This window comes from Dendrobates tinctorius, unplaced genomic scaffold (genome assembly GCF_039654945.1).
Source record: "Dendrobates tinctorius isolate UK_male_01 unplaced genomic scaffold, ASM3965494v1 ptg000060l, whole genome shotgun sequence".
Classification (NCBI taxonomy): Eukaryota; Metazoa; Chordata; class Amphibia; order Anura; family Dendrobatidae; genus Dendrobates; species Dendrobates tinctorius.
The window spans coordinates 16,012,766-16,033,771 of record NW_027361728.1 but is presented as its reverse complement, the minus strand read 5'-3'; the positions used below and the strand labels follow the sequence as shown (position 1 = coordinate 16,033,771).

The 21,006-nt window shown below is 44.3% G+C and overlaps 1 protein-coding gene across 2 annotated transcripts in view; it reads right to left on the bottom strand.

The window, feature by feature from the left end:
- LOC141092522 (T-kininogen 1-like) overlaps nt 1-21,006 on the bottom strand; it is a 170,158-nt gene that overhangs the window by 41,773 nt on the left and 107,379 nt on the right. For both annotated transcript variants that reach the window (XM_073578743.1, XM_073578745.1), the window contains exons 6-7: nt 19,506-19,590; nt 10,715-10,860 (exon numbers count right to left, since the gene is read on the bottom strand). In XM_073578743.1, coding sequence (XP_073434844.1) covers nt 10,715-10,860; nt 19,506-19,590 — 231 coding nt within the window. The remainder of the gene's footprint in view (nt 1-10,714; nt 10,861-19,505; nt 19,591-21,006) is intronic.

Genomic DNA, 21,006 nt, shown 5'->3' with positions numbered 1-21,006 from the left:
TTTCAACATCACGTCCGGTATCTGTGGATGACGAGTGCGGTTCACTGAGACCACGTGTGTCTCCTGGGAGCCACATCACCATCTTGACACCGGTCCTGTTGCTAGACGCCGCTTCCACGCGCCGGCCACATGCACCGATGATAGTGAACCGGGGCAGCATACATAAGAAGCTCAGGAGGGACACTCATTACACCAGGACCCCATAAGGAAGCTACCGCGAAACGCACGTAGGGGTGCGTGTTCGCACATGGACACCAGCACGGGTAAGGGATAAAGCCCTTTATGCAACTTCCCTATCTCCCTTTGGTTTTCCCCTCCTGTATCCTCACTATGGCAAGCTATGTTCATGGGGTTTATTATTGTGATACCATGTATGGGTGGGAGTAATGGGAACAGGTGCTCACATTGTGTCCTCCATTAGTTTGGGTTATTGTTTGTACTGGCAATATGGACATATCGACATTGTTTGGACATGTGTGGGACCTATAGGGCATACTAGGTGACCTTATTTGTTGTGAGTTCATTTTCCCCTTCACCGTTGATGTCTGATGAACTCTCTCTGCTGGTGAAGAGAGGTAGTGAAATTGATTGTGTTGATAAGAACCTGTCATCTGAACAGGTGGAGACTGATTGGACACCCGGAATCACTGAGTGGATATAAGGCAGCCGACGCCCTACAGGGGTGCTGGTGATCCTTTCTGCTCTGAGCTCTTGCAACCAGTTAGTCCTGTCTACTGAAAGCTAAGTTTTTTGCTCTCTTATTTTTCCATGAGATTTTGTCTGTTTGCCTAGTGTTTTGTGTTCAGCCTGCCTTTGTTGGGACGGGCTGAGCTCCATATTTGTCTCTGATCAGTTTATCTCTTTGCTCTGTTTTCAGAATATACCTGAGTGCTGATATAGTGATTTTGAAGTCTAGCGACTTCAGGGCCTTTTTCCCTATCAGACGGTTGGGACATTTTTGGTAGGGTTTTTTGCGGATTGCAGCCAGCATCTTTTCTGTCCTTTCCTATTTAGTTAGTTGGGCCCCATCGTTTGCTCAACCTGTCTTTCTGTCTGTGTTTGTGTTTTCATCTGCTTTTCACCGACAATACATGTTGGGGGCTGTCTATTGCTTTGGGGTCTGCTCTGGGGCAGTTTAGAATTCCCCTTTCTTTCTTTAGGCTTATTTAGTTCTCCGGCTGTGAACGAGGGGTCTAGGGCACCATAGGAACCCCCCACGGCTACTGTTAGTTGTGGTGAATAGGATCAGGGGTCTGCAATCTGATAGCTACCAACCTCTCCGGTTTTCTGGGCTTAGCTTGTGTTTTTGTTTTTTCCTCCTTCGGTGACTCATTCATAACAGAATCACCAGCCATACCGCAGATTCTAGGGTACTCAATAGCAGGAAAGAATTGTAAAAAGAAAAAAAAAGTGTCAGAATTTTTTTTTTTGTGTGTAGATTTTTTCCTCTATGTCTTTGAGGCCGTAGGGGGAATTTTTTCTTCTCAATGGAGATGAAGCAATTGTCTGATCGTGTGGAGCAGCTCGCTGCTGAAGTGTGGGGAATTTCCGCCTATCTTGCTCATTCACATGTTGCTGAGCCAAAGATCCCTACTCCTGAGGTGTTTTTTTGGGATCGGTCTAAATTTTTGAATTTTAAGAATAATTGTAAATTATTTTTTGCCTTGAAGCCTAACTCATCAGGGAGCTCCGCACAGCAGGTTAAAATTGTCATCTCCTTGCTGCGCAGCGATCCTCAGGATTGGGCGTTTTCTTTGAAACCTGATGATCCTATTCTAACTAATGTGAACGCATTTTTTCAAGCCTTGGGGCTGTTGTACGATGAACCTAATGCTATTGATCAGGCTGAAAAGGCCCTGTTGGCATTGAGCCAGGGTCAGGATTCTGCAGAGTTGTACTGTCAAAAATTCCGAAAGTGGGCGGTCCTTACTACCTGGAATGATGGTGCCTTGGCAGCTCTCTTTCGGAAGGGTTTGTCAGAAACCGTAAAAGATACTATAGTGGGATTTCCTGTACCCTCTGGTCTTGACGATTCTATGTCATTAGCCATTCAGGTTGATCGGCGTTTGCGTGAATGCAAAACTGCACAAGAGGTGTTGCCACCTGTTGAACAAATGTCTGAACCTATGCAATGTGATAGAGTTTGGTCTATGGCGCAACGTCAGGAGTTCAGAAGGCGTAATAAGCTGTGTTTTTTCTGTGGAGATGCCTCGCATATTATTTCTGTCTGCCCCAAACGAGATAAACATTTTGCACACACATTTGCTGTGGGTGGTGTTCAACCTAAGTTTCTTCTGGCAATTACTCTGATCTGCTCCCTGTCCACATTTTCCGCTAAGGCTTTTGTGGATTCGGGAGCAGCTCTGAACCTGATGGACTTGGATTTTGCTAAACATTGTGGATTTCCTATGACACCTCTGCGGACGCCTATCCCTTTGAGGGGTATTGATGCTACTTCTATGGCGGAGAATAAACCTCAGTTTTGGACCCAGGTGGTAATGCGGATCGCCCCAGACCATCAAGAAAATTGCAGATTTTTGGTGTTGCATAATCTGCATGATACCATTGTTCTGGGGTTTCCCTGGTTGCAAATCCATAATCCAGTTTTGGATTGGAAATCTGTGTCTGTGGTGAGTTGGGGTTGTCGGTGTGCCCTTAGTGACGCTCCTGTTTTCTCCACCTCTCCCCAGTCGCATGATGTTCCTGACTATTTGGCTGATTTTTATGATGTATTTAGTGAGAATGAGTCTGCGTCTTTGCCTCCTCATAGGAGTTATGACAGTGCAATTGAGCTGAGCCCTGGGTGTAAATTTCCCAAGGGTCGACTTTTCAATTTATCTGTACCCGAGCATGAGGCTATGCGATCCTATATTAAGGAGTCGTTGGAGAAGGGTCATATTAGACCATCCTCTTCACCCTTAGGTGCTGGTTTTTTTTCGTGGCCAAGAAGGGTGGTTCATTAAGGCCTTGTATTGACTATCGTTCCCTCAACAAAATTACTGTTAAATATCAGTATCCGTTACCACTGATTTCCGATCTATTGTCTAGAGTTAAAGGTGCTTGCTGGTTTACCAAGCTTGACCTCAGGGGGGCGTATAATCTTATTCGCATTAAGCATAGGGATGAATGGAAGACGGCGTTTAATACTTGGGAGGGAAATTTTGAGTACCTGGTGATGCCTTTTGGGCTCACTAATGCCCCTTCTGTCTTCCAGTGCTTCATGAATGATATTTTCCGAGACTTTGTGGATAAATTTTTGATCATCTATCTGGATGATATTTTGATCTTTTCCAAGGATTGGGACTCTCATGTGGAACATGTTCGGACTGTGTTCCGGATTTTGAGAGAGAATTCCCTGTATGTCAAGGGATCGAAATGCCTTTTTGGGGTACAGAGGATTTCATTTTTGGGATTTATTTTGTCTCCGTCAGCTATTGAAATGGCCAAGGTACAGGCCATTTATGATTGGGTTCAGCTCACTTTTTTGAAGGCTCTCCAGAAGTTTTTGGGTTTTGCTAATTTTTATCGTAAATTTATAGCTAATTTTTCTGGTATTGCCAAACCACTGACTGATTTAACTAAGAAAGGTGCTGATGTGCTGAATTGGTCTCCGGAGGCTGTTTCTTCCTTTCAGGAGCTGAAGCGAAGGTTCACTTCTGCTCCGGTTTTGCGGCAACCTGATGTCTCACTCCCGTTTCAGGTAGAGGTGGACGCTTCTGAGATTGGTGCAGGAGCTGTTTTGTCCCAAAAAGATCCGGTAACATCTAAAATGAATCCCTGTTCTTTATTTTCCTGAAAGTTCTCCCCATCTGAACGTAACTATGATGTGGGGAATCGGGAACTGTTAGCCATGAAATGGGCATTTGAGGAGTGGAGACATTGGTTGGAGGGAGCTAGACATCAAGTCGTGGTCCTTACTGACCACAAGAATTTGATTTACCTGGAGTCGGCCAAACGCTTGAATCCTAGACAGGCTAGGTGGGCCTTGTTTTTCACACGTTTTGATTTTGTGGTCTCTTTTCTTCCAGGCACTAAGATTGTCAAGGCAGACGCCCTCTCTAGGAGTTTCTTTGCTGATTCTCCTGTTGTGACCAAGCCTGCTACCATCTTAGGTGAGGGGGTAGTTCTTTCTGCCATCTCGCCCGATTTGAGACATGCTCTGGAAGAGTTTCAGGAGGACAAACCTGAGCGTTGTCCCACTGGAAAATTGTATGTTCCTGACCAGTGGAGGAAGAGAGTGATGTCTGAAGTTCATTGCTCTGCATTGGCTGGTCATCCAGGTATTTTTGGTACTAGAGATTTGGTGAGTCGGTCTTTTTGGTGGCCCGCCTTGTCTCGTGATGTCAGGAGTTTTGTGCAGTCCTGTGGGACTTGCTCCCGGTCTAAACCTTGTTCTCGCTCTAGTGGGTTGTTGATGCCTTTGCCGGTGCCCAGGAGGCCATGGACCCATATTTCAATGGATTTTATCTCTGATATGCCTGTCTGTCAGAGAATGACTGTTATTTGGGTGATTTGTGATAGATTCTCTAAGATGGTCCATCTTGTACCACTCCCGAAGTTGCCATCTTCCTCAGAGTTGGTGCCCTTGTTTTTGCAACAGGTGGTTCGCTTGCACGGGATTCCTGAGAACATTGTATCTGACAGAGGAGTTCAGTTTATTTCTAGATTTTGGAAGACTTACTGTTCCAAGCTGGGAATTCAGTTGTCCTTCTCCTCTGCGTTTCACCCTCAGACCAATGGGCAGACGGAGAGAACAAACCAGACTTTGGAGTCGTATTTGAGATGTTTTATTTCTGCTGATCAGGATGATTGGGTTTCATTTTTGCCCTTGGCCGAATTTGCTTTAAATAATAGAGCTAGGTCTGCCACTTTGATGTCACCTTTTTTTTGTAACTTTGGGTTTCATCCTCGATTCTCTTCAGGGCAGGTGGAGTCTTCTGCCTGCCCAGGTGTTGACACTGTGGTGGAGAGAATGCACCAGATCTGGGACCAAGTGGTGGATAGGTTGTCTCTCTCCCAGGAAAAGGCCCAGCGGTTTTCCAACCGTCATAGGACCATTGGTCCCCAGTTTAAGGTGGGTGATATGGTTTGGTTGTCATCAAAGAATATCTCTATGAAGGTGGCTTTTCCAAAGTTTAAACCTAGATTTATTGGACCTTACAAGATTTTGGAGATTCTTAATCCTGTCTCTTTTCGATTGGCTCTTCCTGTTACATTTAAGATCCATAACGTGTTTCATAAGTCTCTGTTAAAGAGGTTTGTTGAGCCAGTAGTTCCTGTGGTGGCACCTCCTGACCCTGTATTGGTGGAAGGTAATGTGGAATATGAGGTTGAGAAGATACTGGATTCTCGCCTGGCTAGACAAAGACTCCAGTATTTGGTTAAATGGAAGGGTTATGGCCAGGAGGATAATTCTTGGGTCCCTGAATCCGATATTCATGCCGAAAGATTGGTTCGTGCTTTTCATCGGGCCCATCCTGATCGTCCTGGTGGCGTGGATGAGGGTTCGGTGACCCCTCCTCAAGGGGGAGGTACTGTTGTGAGTTCATTTTCCCCTTCACCGTTGATGTCTGATGAACACCCTCTGCTGGTGAAGAGAGGTAGTGAAATTGATTGTGTTGATAAGAACCTGTCATCTGAACAGGTGGAGCCTGATTGGACACCCGGAATCACTGAGTGGATATAAGGCAGCCGACGCCCTACAGGGGTGCTGGTGATCCTTTCTGCTCTGAGCTCTTGCAACCAGTTAGTCCTGTCTACTGAAAGCTAAGTTTTTTGCTCTCTTATTTTTCCATGAGATTTTGTCTGTTTGCTTAGTGTTTTGTGTTCAGCCTGCCTTTGTTGGGACGGGCTGAGCTCCATTTTTGTCTCTGATCAGTTTATCTCTTTGCTCTGTTTTCAGAATATACCTGAGTGCTGATATAGTGAGCTGTCTATTGCTTTGGGGTCTGCTCTGGGGCAGTTTAGATTTCCCCTTTCTTTCTTTAGGCTTATTTAGTTCTCTGGCTGTGAACGAGGGGTCTAGGGCACCGTAGGAACCCCCCACGGCTACTGTTAGTTGTGGTGAATAGGATCAGGGGTCTGCAATCCGATAGCTACCAACCTCTCCGGTTTTCTGGACTTAGCTTGTATTTTTGTTTTTTCCTCCTTCGGTGACTCATTCATAACACTTATCCTGTGTACAGTGCTCATGATGTGGCACGCTGTTTTCTACTTTGGTGCTTTCTGACCCGTGTCAAATAGCTCTGTGTTTGTTTGTGATCTTTTGTAATAATTGTGACCGTAAATGTTCCTAAATATTTGTATCATTAAAAGCAGTTTTATATTGATAGCTTTGGATTGACTTATTATGGTTTATATGCTCCATTTTTTCTTTGTGTTTAATATGGTTAGTACCTAGCAGCACCCACTTTTGCAAGTATCACAGCTTGTAAACACTTTTTTGCAGCCAGCCAAGAGTCTTTCAATTCTTGTTTGAGGGCTTTTCATCCATTCCTTCCTGCTTGGAAAATTCATCCATTTCTGTGAAATTCCTAGGTCGTCTTGCATGCACTGCTATTTTCAGGTCTAGCCACAGATTTTCAATGATTTTCATATCAAGCGACTGTGAGGGCCATTGTAAAACTTTCAGCTTGCGCCTTTTGAGGTAGTCTATTGTGAATTTTGATGTGTGTTTAGGATCATTATCCATTTGTAGAAGTCAAACTCTTTCAACTTCAGCTTTTTACAGATGGTGTTATGTTTGCATCAAGAATTTGTTGAAATTTAATTGAATCCATTCTTCCCTCTACCTGTGAAATGTTTCCCATGCTATTGGCTGCAACTCAACCCCAAAGCATGATTGATCCACCCCGATGCCTAATGGTTGGTGAGATGTTATTTTTCTGAAATTCTGTGCCTTTTTTTTCTTCATACATACCTTTGATCATTGTGGCCAAAGAGTTCTATTTTGACCTCATTGGTTCACAGGACTTGTTTCCAAAATGCTTCAGACTTGTTTATATGTTATTTTGCATACTTCTGGGGCTGAATTTTATGGTGAGAACACAGGAGAGGTTTTCTTCTGATGACTCGCCCATGAAGGCCATATTTGGGCAGGTGTCTCTGAACAGTAGTACAATGTACCACAACTTCAGAGTCTACTAAATTTTTCTGAAGGTTTTTTTAGTCAAGCTGGTGTTCTGATTTTTCTCTCTAGCAATCCTATCAGCACATCTCACTGAAATTTTTCTTGGTCTTCCAGACCTTATCTTGACCTCCACTGTTCCTGATAACTGCCATTTCTTAATTACATTTCAAACTGTGGAAAGGGCAATTGAAAATGCTCTGCTATCTATTTATAACCTTCTCCTGCTTTGTGGCTCCAAGTAGAAGATGGCCTACTGTATAGAAAGGTGCAGTTGGTATGGCAGTTGGGGATCACCTGGCAAGTGGTGCTCCCAGAGAAGATGACCGACAGTAGAGGAAGCCCGTCAACAATATCAGAGCTGCAAACTGACTAAGCCCCTGGAACAGAGAGCCCCCACACAGACCATCGTGACTTCTGCCCCCTTGGAGTTATTGATTATTGATTACTTGACTGTAAGTCCAGTCCATCTCAGGTATGAACATTGTCTGGTGATGACCGACCACTTTACCAAGTTTGCTGTGGTGACTCCAACCTGGGATCAGTGTTATGATTGGGTCACTGAGGAAGAAAGCAAGACCTAGCTAAGCCACAGAAAACCAAAGAGGTTGGTAACTAAGCAGATTGTAGACCTCTGATCCTATCCACACAACTAGCAGTAGCCGTGGAGCGTACCTACGATGATCCTAGATGCCTCGACACAGCTAGAGAACTAAATAAGCCTAAAGCAAGAAAGGGGAAATCTAAACTGCAGACCCCAAAGGAATAGATAGCCCCCAAACATATATTGTCGGTGAGACAAGATGAAAACACAAATGCAGGTAGGAAAATAGCCTGAGCAAACGATGGGGACCACACTAACTAGACAGGACAGGAAGGGAAAGACTCTGTCTGCAATCACGCAAAAAACCCTGCAAAAAATGCCCAACACGTCTGTTAGAAAAATACTGAAGTCACTAGACTTCGCCCACTATATCAGCACTCTGGTATATTCTGAAAACAGAGCAAAAAGAGGCCAATCTAATAAAGGACAAAAACAAACTGGCACAAACAGTAACATAAGGATGGAAATTCAGCACAGCCCAGCTGGGGCTGGCTAACCACACAAAACTGAAATAGACAAAACCAAATCAAATGTGAACAATAGCAAAAGAACACTTAGCTTGAGCATGCAGGTACTGAGCTGGAAACTAAGACCTCAGGAGGCAGGAAAAAATCACCAGCAGGGATAGAGAAGTCGGCTGTCTTAAATCCAGTCAGAAACTCCAGATCTCCAGTCATCCTCTCATTATCAGGTGGCAGTCCTTTGTTAATTAGATCAGCTCCGTTACCTCCAGTAGCCACCAGAGGGAGCCCGGGAAGAGAACTCGCGACCCCTCTATCAATATAACCAGCTCCACTACCTTCACTAGTAACCAGAGGTAGGTCAGAAAGCGAATTCACAACAGATTAGACTGCCGAGTCCACCACACAGGCTATCTGTCAAGACTTCATCCGAGTGTATGGTTGCCCGAAGAGGATTCATTCTGACCAAGGTACATGTTTTCAAGGCCGAGTGATGGAGGAGTTACATTGTCTGTACCAGATTGAAAAAAGTCATGGATGATGCCTTATCATCCTTAAGGGAATAGAGCATGTGAACGCTTCAAATCGGACACTAATCCAGATGCTGAGAACATTGGAGGAAGACCGGAAGGTATGATGGCCTGAGTATGTAGCTGAATTGGTCTGGGTGTACAACAACTGAATGCACAGCACAACCGGATACACTCCGTATACCCTGCTGTTCAGACGGAAAGGATGGGAGATTACAGAACTGGAACTGGATCCAGAAGAGGACTGTCATGGTCAGGACAGGGTTAATGTCCTGCTCTCTCAGGGTTAAACCTTTGCTGGCCTCTCTTTGGATCTGGGAGGGGTATTTATACCCACTTCAGACTAGGATCCCTGTCAGCTATACTTTCGGTTTAGTCTGTATGTTTGACCCCTTGAGTGTGTGTGCACGGTTGCTTCAGTTTACTTGCTGTCTATGCAGGACACTGCTTGTTTGATATCTTGGTTTTCTGACACCTGGCTTCCCCTTTGACAATCCTTGGTCTTCCCCTTTGGCACCTCGTGATTTCCTGGTTTTGATCTCAGCTGGTTTGACTACTCTCCTGTATTTATCGTCTCCTCTGCACCCCAGCGTCTGGCTCTGCCCCCAATCACCTCCTACTATGTCACATGGTTCAGGTCCTGTTTGTACCTGGTGTGCTTCCTGTCGTTCTGCTCTTAGTTCCCTGGCTGCAGTGTGCAGGATTCGCTGCAGCAGTTACCCTGTCATGTGGTTCAGGTCCTGTTTGTCCTCGGTGAGTTCTCTGCGGCTCTGCTCCCGACTCCCTCGCTGCAGCATGCAGTCATCTCCGCAGCAGCTATACCTGGGAGTCATGACAAGGACTACCCATGGACTAGGTTGTCTTCCTGGGTATGAGAACATCGACATCGGCTGCAGACTCTTCATCGACTGGTGCAGACCAAGTTCCGGGAACTCGAGCACCACCAAGCGCCACCCCTTCGCGGGACAGGACTTAAGGCAGGAGATCATGTGCTTGTCCGAGACAATTGGCCTCGAGGCAAGTTGGAACATCGATAGGAAAAGACCCCATATCGGGTGAAGCGTTGAGTTGGAACTGATGGTGCCAGTGTATGAAGTTCATCCCGAAGGGGAAGAAGGGCGACTACTTGAGTAATCCACCATTGCATGTTGCATCCCTGTCTGTCTCGGGACCCTGTTGAGGAGGAGAGGGAGTCAAGCCCCACTGGATCACTTGCGACGGAGGACCTTAAAGACATGATAAGTTCGATTACTGGACTGTTGTTACAATTTTCCCTTTTCAATTTAACTGTTTTCTCCCTACAAGGAGTTCCTCTATTGTTCTAATTAAATTGTTAACCTGTTAACCCTTGCTCTGCCTCCCTTGTGCCACTGCATCCCGCAACCTGCTTACACATGCACAGTACTACCACAGATATGGGTTGCGGTGTACACAGAACGACTTTTTGCAGCGTGCACATTCAGAATCTGTCCCTCACTCCAATTGCGTCCTATCCCTACACTAATAAGAGCAGAATGGCGGCGGCACTCGTGATCCAATCTTTATATAGGCCGGGTTACATGCTGCGTTGGCCAATAACTGTGATGGCTGCGGAAGTGCCCACAGTCTAAAAGCATGTTGATTGACTGTGCTGCAGTTTTTCAACAAGCTTTATTAGACTGGCAAACCCGAACAGGAAAACAGACATACAGTAAAAAGTCCATGTTTGGAGTTTTGAAATGGGCACTAGGTGTCTGGTATGGACCCCGAACTTTCCAGGTAGGGTTCGCTTATTCCTAATTAAGAACCATGTGTGCATCTCTTTTTTGCACACTTCATGCTTGCAGGCTTGGTTCAAAGCTGACATATAAAAATGCCAGATTTGATAAATTTATGGATGTTTTGAAGTCCTGAACAGGGGATAGCCCTTATCGATGTTCATATGTTATTACAGAACATATGGAAAAGGAATGCCAACAAAATAAAAGATGAAACTCAATATATCTACACTGACCTTTTTCATCACACTATCAACAAAGGAGACACCATAAAGTTCTGTGTGGTTGCTGTTGACATTGTATTCATCCATGACTTGTACTAATAATGTCCATAACTCGGGGTCCTCAGAATCCACCACCACCGGGCAATTAATACAGACCCCTGTGGATAAAAATTACATAACTAACATTTGAAAGTTAACCCACAACTCAAAATATAATTTCACAAGGAATTAGATGAAGAAAACACCTCTGTATTTAAGATGACCTGTCACCAGGTCAATTATGGCCAATTTTTGCTCTTATTTTTGTCCTGCACCCCTAAGTATTCAATTTTATTTATTTTTTTAAATCCTCCATACGACTATAGAGATATGGAGGACATATACATTTTTATGCTATTTATAAGGGTTTTACAGTGAACAAAGTACTGTACATTTTAATCACTAGATCTTGAAATAATAATAAGTTTCACAATTGGATGTATTAAAAAAATGGTCCTGTGCTGAGTTAATATTATAAATGTGCCCCTGCTACGTACTGTGTAATAGCTGTGTCTCAGGGTGCAGGAACACGGTTAGATATAACACAGTTCCTGGACAGGGAAGGACGCAAAAGAGAGTATACAGACATTACAGCATGGGATCGAAGCTGCTGGTTTCTATAAAGTAAAACATTTCCCTTGATGTTTAAAAACTTGTTTTACCTCACAGAAAGAATCTCCTTTGATCGCCTCCTGTTCTGTCTGTATACTCTTTTGTTTCCTCCCCTGCCCAGGAGTTGTGGTATATCCATCCATGTTCCTGCTTGGCCAGACATGGTCATTACACAGAGGCTCATTTATATGATTATCTTGGAGCAGGAACATTTTTTAACACATCCAATTGTGGAACTTATTTTTACGTAAAGATTTAATAATTAAAATGTACCGCCGTTAAGGGGGCGTTGCTCACAGGTTTCTCTTGGGGTATGTTTTAGGGTTGCTCTGGGTTATTACAATGTGAGCACTGCCCCCTTAGTAAAGAACATAAAAATTATAATATTGGAAACATTAAATAAAAAGGCTCATATCTCCAAACCCATATGGCACATTATTTATTTTTGTTAAATGATATAGTACTCAGAGTAGACTCATGAATAAAACAGGAAAAAGTGGAAAAAAGCACAGAGATTTTAGAGTTATAAAAATACATTTTGCCTTGATTGCTTCTGTAGGGGTTCAAGAAAGTGTTAGACTGTTTTGAAATGTCACAATATTAAAAGGGGCTGCCCCATTCCAAATATTATTAGCCAATAAGCTCAGTATATAAAATAGCAAACTAAGCTTTTACTCATCTGACACAGTGATTGGTTGCAGCACTGTAGACATTACGCTACGGCTGCTGCCGTTCTACAAAGACTGGAGCAAAGATGCATCAGTGGACCCAGGAAGGCTGACTATAACTCATTTTGTTATTTTATATGTCACAAAGTTTCTGGGCTAATAATATTTAAAACCAGCACAGCTCCTTTAATTAAAACTACATATTGCAATAGTAAGTATTTTTTAATTGATTTGTATAAGGCCTCTTTCACACATCAGGTTTTCGCCGTCAGGCGCAATCCGGCTCTTTTGACAAAAACCGTATCCGGCGAAATGCAATGCCGGATCCGGTTTCCCCCCCATTGACTTGCATTAGCGCCGGATCGCGCCGGATGGCCATGCGTTTTGTCCGGTTTTCGCCAGATCCGGCAATGTGTCGCAATCCGGCATCTGGAAAAAATGGCTACTGTAACGTTTTTTGTCTCCGGCGAAAAAGCTGGACCCACCGGATCCGGCGCGTCCGGCTTTTTCACACAATGAAAGTCTATGAGCGCCGCAATGTGCCGGATCCGTTTTTTTGGGTCTGAGCATGCTCAGTAGCTCTGCCCACAGCACACATATATAAAACCATGACAGCCACACCCAACATGCCACCCAGGACAGGAACCAGGCGCAGGAGAAGGCACGAGAGAACTTCACCACCATCAGCACCACCACCACCCCAAATGGAGCAAAGCGACCATGCTGAACAACCGGAGGGGAATCCACCAGCAGATGAGAGACGGTAATTATCAAATCCCCCATTCCTCAAAACTAGGGCCATGGAATATCAAGATATTCATTGGCCCTTTGTTTCTCTTTATTCAACAGCCACCCAAGAGATGCAGCAGCAGCAGCAGCAGCAGCAGCAGCACTGGCAGCAGCAGCACCACCCACAGGCATGGAGTCTGGCCAGCAGGAGGACACCACATCTTCTTCTGGGAGCACTCCCTCGCATCGTCAGCGTTTGATGGTAAGTTTTTATTTCCAAAATCCATCATCTCTGCAATATATGTCTATTCATTGGCTTTTATTTCAAAACAGGAATCACAAGCTGAAGAGGAGCTCCCAGAAGAAGAAGGAAGGGGTGGACAGACACCTGGAGTGGGCTCACAACTGGTAAGTTTTTTTCATCAAGCGCAGAAACACAATATCACACTACACACAACACATAGAAAACAATGTACCGCAGACATCACACAGCAAACAAATATGCCAACATCCAAACACATAAATTTTTTTCTTTTCTTCTCTAGTCTTCCCAATCTGGTGCTCGGCCAAGAGGTCCTCGCAGTGCCTCCCAGGGTCGTCGGCGACAGCAACGCGGCTGTCACCAGCGTGTAAGTATAATATTTAAGTTAAATTTTGGTACACTTTTTATTTCATGTCTTAAAGTGTGGTGCCTAATTTTGCTATTTTTCTCTTTTACTTTAACAGCCTTCACAGCGTGCTCCCGACTCTGACGGTGAGGATGGAGGAATTGATGTTGACCAGCTAATTGATCTCGTCAGAGAAAGGGAGCCGCTATGGAATATGGCTGACCGCCGCCATGCTGACCTGATAGTTACCCGACGGCTCTGGGAGGAAATCTGTTCGCTCCTTGTGGACCGCTGGGAGGACCTCGATGCTCGGGCCCAGATTAAAGAGCGTAAGTATATACAGTACCGGTTGCTTGATGTAAACCAGTGTTTCCCGAACTCCGGTCCTCGTGGTCCCCACGGATCATGTGTTCAGGATTACTGTTTACTATGGAAATCCTGAAAACATGACCCCTGGGGACCATGAGGACTGGAGTTTGGGAAACACTGATGTTGTATACTAACCACTTTGTCCTTTCTCGTTTCAGGGGAGAGAATTGTGAAGCGGTGGCGGTCTGTGAGGGATTGTTTCAAGAAGGAGTTCAATAAAGAGATGCGGGCCCCGAGTGGATCTGGAGGACGCAGGAGCAAGTACAAGTACGCACGAGCCCTGTCGTTCCTCCGGGATACAATGGTCACCAGAAGGTAAATATTACACACCACATGTAAAAAAAAAATGTTTAGCTGTAAAATTTTTTGTTTCAGCCAGGGCCATGCCATGTCACTATTTTAATTGTTTTTTTTTTCTCTTTATTCCACTGCATGGTGAGCAGCACTCGGGAGCCTGCACGGTTGAACCCTTCTGAGGCGATCCCTGAGGAGACCGGCACCGAGGGACACTTCGACCGCCCCGGTACATCTGCACCTTCCCAGCCTTCCCACACATTAGACCCATCTGTCCCATCCACCAGCGCAGGAGCATCGTGGCCGATAACATTACATGGATCTGCTGGTGAGGAGATCGCTTTCCCTTTACCCCACCCTTCTGCCCCTGCCACCTCTAGTACACCTGCGGGTACTGGGCGGCAGCGGCAGAGGGGTCAGGAAAAGACTTATGCGCCAGAGTTCTTGCATCTGAATGCATCTTTCCAGAACTGTCTAAAAGTCTTGTCAGAGCAAATCTCCGCAGGCTTTCAGCAGATCAACTCCAGCATTCTGGAGGTGAAGACACTTCTGCAAACCATGCATTCAGAAGCAAGATCTTCGCCAAACCACACCTTTTTCAGGTCTTTTGTGGAGCGCATGGAAACGCTCTCTCCTAGCCAGCTAATGCTTGTAATGCATTCGTGCCACGGGCTCTCCAGCACGTTACCTCCCAACCTCCTCCTCCCACCCCAGTAGTTACTCCACCTGCACCCCCTCCAGCCACTTTCCCTCCTCCCCTCCTATTACATACCAGCCACCTCCCCAGTACCAGCAACCTCCCCATTACCAGACATCTCCCCACTTCCAGCAACCTGACCTGTACCAAACTCCTTCCCCGTACCAAACTCCTTCCCCATACCACTTTCCATCCACATCATCTGCTCCTACAGTCCCTGCCCAACCCTCCACTCCACCACCCACCACCTCTTCTGCCTCCCACATGTCCACCCATTCTCTAGCTTTTTCCACACCTTCACCTCTAACTGTTCCTTCCCCACCACGATCCCAGTCCTCTTTCCACACTCCCAGTGTCGAAGTGTCCCACAGCCCCTCCAGCAGTATTTCCACCCCACACTACCCAAATTTATAAAAATGTGTGTTTTTAAATAAATGACCAATTTTCTGGTTTAAAAGGTTTATTAAAAAAGTTTTTAAATTTCAAAAAGTATTCTAAAAAAAAAAATTTTCAATTAAAGTTTAATTATTGTTTTACACTGGTTGTCTGTCATTTCTTTCTGCGGCGAAATATGGTAAAAAAAAAGGTTAAGTACAGGGTATTTAAAAGGTTAAAAGGTTTTCAAAACCAGGTATATAACTGTAGGTAAAAGGTAAATAAATTTTACCTTTTTGCCACAGTTGTGTTCCTGGTTGTGTTTGAAGCAAAGTATTTCACCAAAAAAGTTGTGTATCTTGTTGGTGACTTCCTAACAATGTACACAACTTTTGTTAAAAGGTGAAATACTTTGCATAAAACACAACCAGGTACACACCTGTGGAATAAAGGTAAAAATAGTTAAACCAGGACAAGATAGCCAACTTTGGTTGGCAAAGGTATATACTGTTGGTACAGAAGGTACACAAGTTTGGTTAGGGCACAAATCTTTCATACTCTGTCATCTTGCCAGTCTATTCTGCCTTGAGGCGACATAAAGGATTGTGCAAAATTGCCCCTCATTACTGAAACCGTCACAGAACTTCTAGTGGTAATGTTCTGGTAATCTTGCAAGGTGGTTTCTTCAGAGGTGTCCTCAATGGAAATGGGTTCCTTGCAGATAACAAAATTGTGGAGTACCACGCAAGCTTTGATCACCTCGTCAACAGTTTCTGTCTTGAGGTTGATCGCAGTCAATAGGACCCGCCATTTGGCTGTCAGAATACCAACGGTACATTCAACCATTCTTCTTGCTCTTGTGAGGCGGTAATTAAAAATGCGTTTTGTTCTTGACAATCCTCTGCTACCGTACGGTTTCAAGGGGTGTTCTGACAGCTGGAAGGCTTCATCCCCTACACAGACAAATGGCATAGGTGGACCAGATGCTTGTGGCAGCGGTCTAGGGGATGGGAACTGGAAGGTGTTTCCATACAGTTTACGCCCCATGGCAGACAGTTTGAAAACTTGAGAGTCATTTGAGCGGCCATAGGCCCCAATATCAACAGCAATAAATTTGTATTCCACGTCAGCAATGGCCATGAGGACAACTGAAAAATATTTCTTGTAATTGAAATATTCCGATCCCGGTCCGGCTGGCTTTACAATGCGGATATGTTTCCCGTCCACAGCGCCCAAGCAGTTCGGAAACTGACATATCTGTAGAAACTTTTCTGAAATTTCAATCCACCTCTCTGTTGTGGGCTCTGGTAAAAACTCTTCAGCTAAGGAGTCCCACAGTGCACGGCATGTGTACTTCACTATTCCAGATATGGTGGAAATCCCGAGTCTGTACTGGAAATGCAGTGACGAAAGGGATTCTCCAGTTGCAAGAAATCTGTGGGGAATTAAAAAACAATCAATTAGGTTAAAATACCAGCATTACATACGAAAACTAAGCTATAACACATGGAGATACAAACTACCACCAACAAGATTGCAGTGAAAGTGTGCGCTGATGCGAGCATATCCAATAAATGTGGCTTACCTTAAAGTCACCATCAGACGCTCTGCGGGTGAAACAGAGAAGTGGCAATAGGTGTCCGATTTTCTTATGAGGTGTGCAATGCGCTCCACCAAGTAATCAAAATTCTCCATTTTCGTCCGAACATATCCAAAAAATTTCTCCGGGTTTCGTCTAAGGTCCATGCAGAGTGTAGAATAGATCCCACGCGTCATTCTCTTGGCTGTGATGGGGTGGATCCACAAACGTCGTCTACGATGCCTGATGCGCTGCTGTCTCGCTCTCTCATTCTCCAGAACAATCACCCTCAAACGATTCGCCTCCGCTGTAAAATCCGCCAAATTCTTCAAAATATTTCCAAGCACAACATCCATCTTTGCCAGTCACTTGCTCTTCTCTCCAACCTGCACTTTCTCCTCTACAACCTGTCAAAGAAGGGCTGTAGGAACACGGTATATATAGTTTTCCAGTAGCCAATCCCGTTCGGAAGGCCACAAGGGGCCTTTTTAAAAACCGGAACCGGCGTAATCCGTCAAAAAACGGATCGAAAATCAGATGAACCGGATGAGATGGATCCGGTTTTGGCTGTCATGCGCAAGACGGATCCGGCAGATAACCGGATCCGTCACATCCGGTTTTACAAAACATTTGCCGGATCCGGCGCTCCGGCACGACGCCGGAACGCGCCTGACGGCGAAAACCTGATCTGTGAAAGTAGCCTAAGAGGTCAAAATCACATAACATATACAATCCAAAGATTTGTCTCTGTGAAGAATACAAACAAGCTATCAAGACAATGACCAGTTTTTCAAATCGAGTATAAAAAAACAAGCCTACACCCTTCCTTCCCTCCTTTCCCCTCTCAGAACAAAGGAACAAAAGAAATATCATCTCTATGTTGAAATTGATTAAGAGAAATTGTTAAATGAACATGTTCTGAGAGCTTGCAATATCATCAAAAGTCAACCCAGAGTATGCATTGAAAACAAGACTGCATGGTTTGTCTCATAGTCAATGGATAGATAGCAATAAACTTTCCTCTATCATTGAACAAGTATTTCATTCTTATACTCGCAAGATTTCTATCTAATTCATCTTAAAAATAAACTACAGTATATTGTGATTTTAATTAGGGAAAATGATGATGGTAAGTCTTGAGTCCAACAATACCAAATTCTCTTGTGGGCAGCTGCCATTCGTGTGTATAAGTTGCACCTATCTTGTTGGTTTACTAATAATAATCTTTATTTTTATATAGCGCTAACATATTCCGCAGCGCTTTACAGTTTGCACACATTATCATCGCTGTTCCCGATGGGACTCACAATCTAGATTCCCTATCAGTATGTCTTTGGAATGTGGGAGGAAACCAGAGTACCTGGAAAAATCCCACGCAAACACGGGGAGAACATGCAAACTCCTTGCAGATGTTGTCCTTGGTGGGATTTAAACCCAGGACTCCAGCTCTGCAAGGCTGCAGTGCTATCCACTGAGCCACCATGCTGCCCACAATGAGTTAGAAGGTTTAATTAGAACATTAGCAGAGATATTCTAATATCATGCCTAATTTTAATATGAAAAGCATAACAAAAAGATTAAAAAAACCCCTTTAACTACAAATGCAGTCCATCAATAAATGAATCGCACCAACAAGAGCACAACTCGGACTTTGGATGTTCCTGTCTTGTGCCACTGTCTAGAGATACTGCTTACTTCCTTACTCGTAAGGAAACAACCACAACCAAGGGTTGAATACATGGCTCAATTTTTATCTGTACATCTATCTAGATGTTATGGGCTCACTTGATGAGGTGGATTTTTAAGCTGTAGGTCATAGAGAGCAAGACAGACCAAAGGCAATGATGCAGGAGAAAAGGACAGCATGAGGATCATAGAGAACCAGGACAGCAAAGTAGGCAGAACAGCAGGTGGACAAGTGAAGCTAGAAGCATTACATGCTGCTGGAGTGCAGGCTTACACAGGAATATTAGAGAAGTACATGCTGTCCTGTACTTGCAGCAGAGATATAGTTAATAACAGAGACATATGACATATGCAATCAGTAACTTTTAGCAGGAATATAATTAATAGCAGGGATATATGCTATCAGGAACTTGTAGAAGAGATATGGTTAACAGCAAAGATGTATACAATCAAATACCTTGTGATTGAAATGCGGTTACTCACTGGAACACAAGATCTGAGAATATGGGGGCAGCATAGAAGTAGCAGAGACAACAAGTTATAATCAGGTACCTTGCTTGCAAAGCTAAAGGTGTAAACAGCTTCAATATTAGCAGAGATAAGTTCATTATTTGGTAGCTTCTAGCAGCAGAGTTGTAGAGTGCAATAGCATCAGGATTCATAGGACTGAGCTAGGAAGTAGTTGCTGATTCGACACCTGGTTGGAGTTGAGTGAAGTGGATGATGAAGAATATTTATCTAAGGCCGGGGTCACACTTGCGAGAAACTCGCACGAGTCTCGGCACCGGAGTGTGCGGCTGCATGTATTTCTATGCAGCTGAGCGCTCCAGTCCAAGTTCCGGCAGAGTCGGATATTGAGACTCGTGCGAGTTTCTCGCAAGTGTGACCCCGGCCTAAACCACATTGTAGCTTGGAGCGATGCTTCCTGATTACTCAGGCAGCTGGCATCTGTCTGATACAGCCTTTACAGAGCTAGTGTGATGCTGTCAGACATTTTTGATGGGTTACCAGAATGACCTAATGGGGTTTAGTGAATAGGGAGCTGGCCATAGGAAAAGGGAGCAAAGCCTGGCTTTCGAGCCAGGACAGGTGAGTAACACTATTTATGTTAAAAATGGCATTAGACTAATCAATACTTCACTCTTACCAGTGTCTGATTTGCATTCCAGGAAAGGATAATTAACATTGCCATCTGGAGTTACATGCACATGGGCAGTGCATTCAAAGCATTCCTGAAGAAAAAAAACAATTGAAATTATACTTCCCTAATGTAAATACACAAATATCATTAGTCATGAATGAAAATTGATCTTTCGTGTGTAAATATGTTTTTGAAATTGTAAAATCAATTTCCAGTCCCATCCTGCTAAACTGCATTAATAATTATGCAGGGTGGGCCATTTATATGGATACACCTAAATAAAATAGGAATGGTTGGTGATATCAACTTCCTATTTGAGGCACATTAGCATATGGGAGAGGGGAAACTTTTCAAGATGGATGGTGACCATGGCGGCCATTTTGAAGTCACGCCATTTTGGATTCAACTTTATTTTTTCCAATGGGAAGAGGGTCATGTGACACATCAAACTTATTGAGAATTTCACAAGAAAAACAATGGTATGCTTGGTTTTACCATAACTTTATTATTTCATGAGTTATTTACAAGTTTATGACCACTTATAAAATGTGTTCAAAGTGCTGCTCATTGTGTTGGATTGTCAATGCAACCCTCTTCTCTCACTCTTGACACACTGATAGCAACACCGCAGAAGAAATGCTAGTCTAAGGGGGTCAGATTCCTTGTAGGAATGCTCGGACCTGACACCCATAAAGTGGTGGTGCACCATCTTGGCGGAAATTCTCAGGGAACATGCCATCTTCAGTGCATAAAGAGGGCAACACATCATCGTGTAGCAATTTCAGATATCCAGTTCCATTGTTGTTTCCATTGATGAAGAATGGCCAAACTATCTTTGTACTCCATATACCACACCATACCATCAATTATGGGTGTCAGGTCCGAGCATTCCTACATGAACAGTTTCCTGGAAAGTGGATTGGTCATCGTGGGCCAGTTGAATGGCCACCAAGGTCTCCCGATCTGACCCCCTTAGACTTTTATCTTTCTGGTGATCTGAAGGCAATTGTCTATGACCTCCAATCTGTGGGGGCCTGTCAAAAGTGGGGTGCCACTGGTGGGGGAAGTTGACCCTGGAAGTAGTTCTAATCTCAGTGAGTCAGCAGAAGGGTGAGACTCTGTAGTTTGCACCATATGGGTATTTTGCTCGGACTGTTCTATATGCTATTGTTTGTTGGTGGTTCAATAAATTATTGCCACACTGTTTTACCCTCACCCTGTGTTGTCTGAGTAGCGTTCTGCCCACGGGAAAAGAGAGTGGGTGTTCAGTAGTATGAGCCCTGGTCCATTCGGTTTCAGCTAGTGGACTAGCTCACCTGCTGACCCCCGTGTCTTCACAGGGAGCATAGGAATGACTAATCTAGGTTTCATCTCATCATATGGGAGCAAAGTCCTTGTCTTATAGCTAATTATATCTGCAAAATTAAACAGACCAATGTGAGCCCATGCTCCCATTATTGAGGGAGTCAAGCTTTCAGGGATTTGGATGGATTAGGAAGGAAGTAAG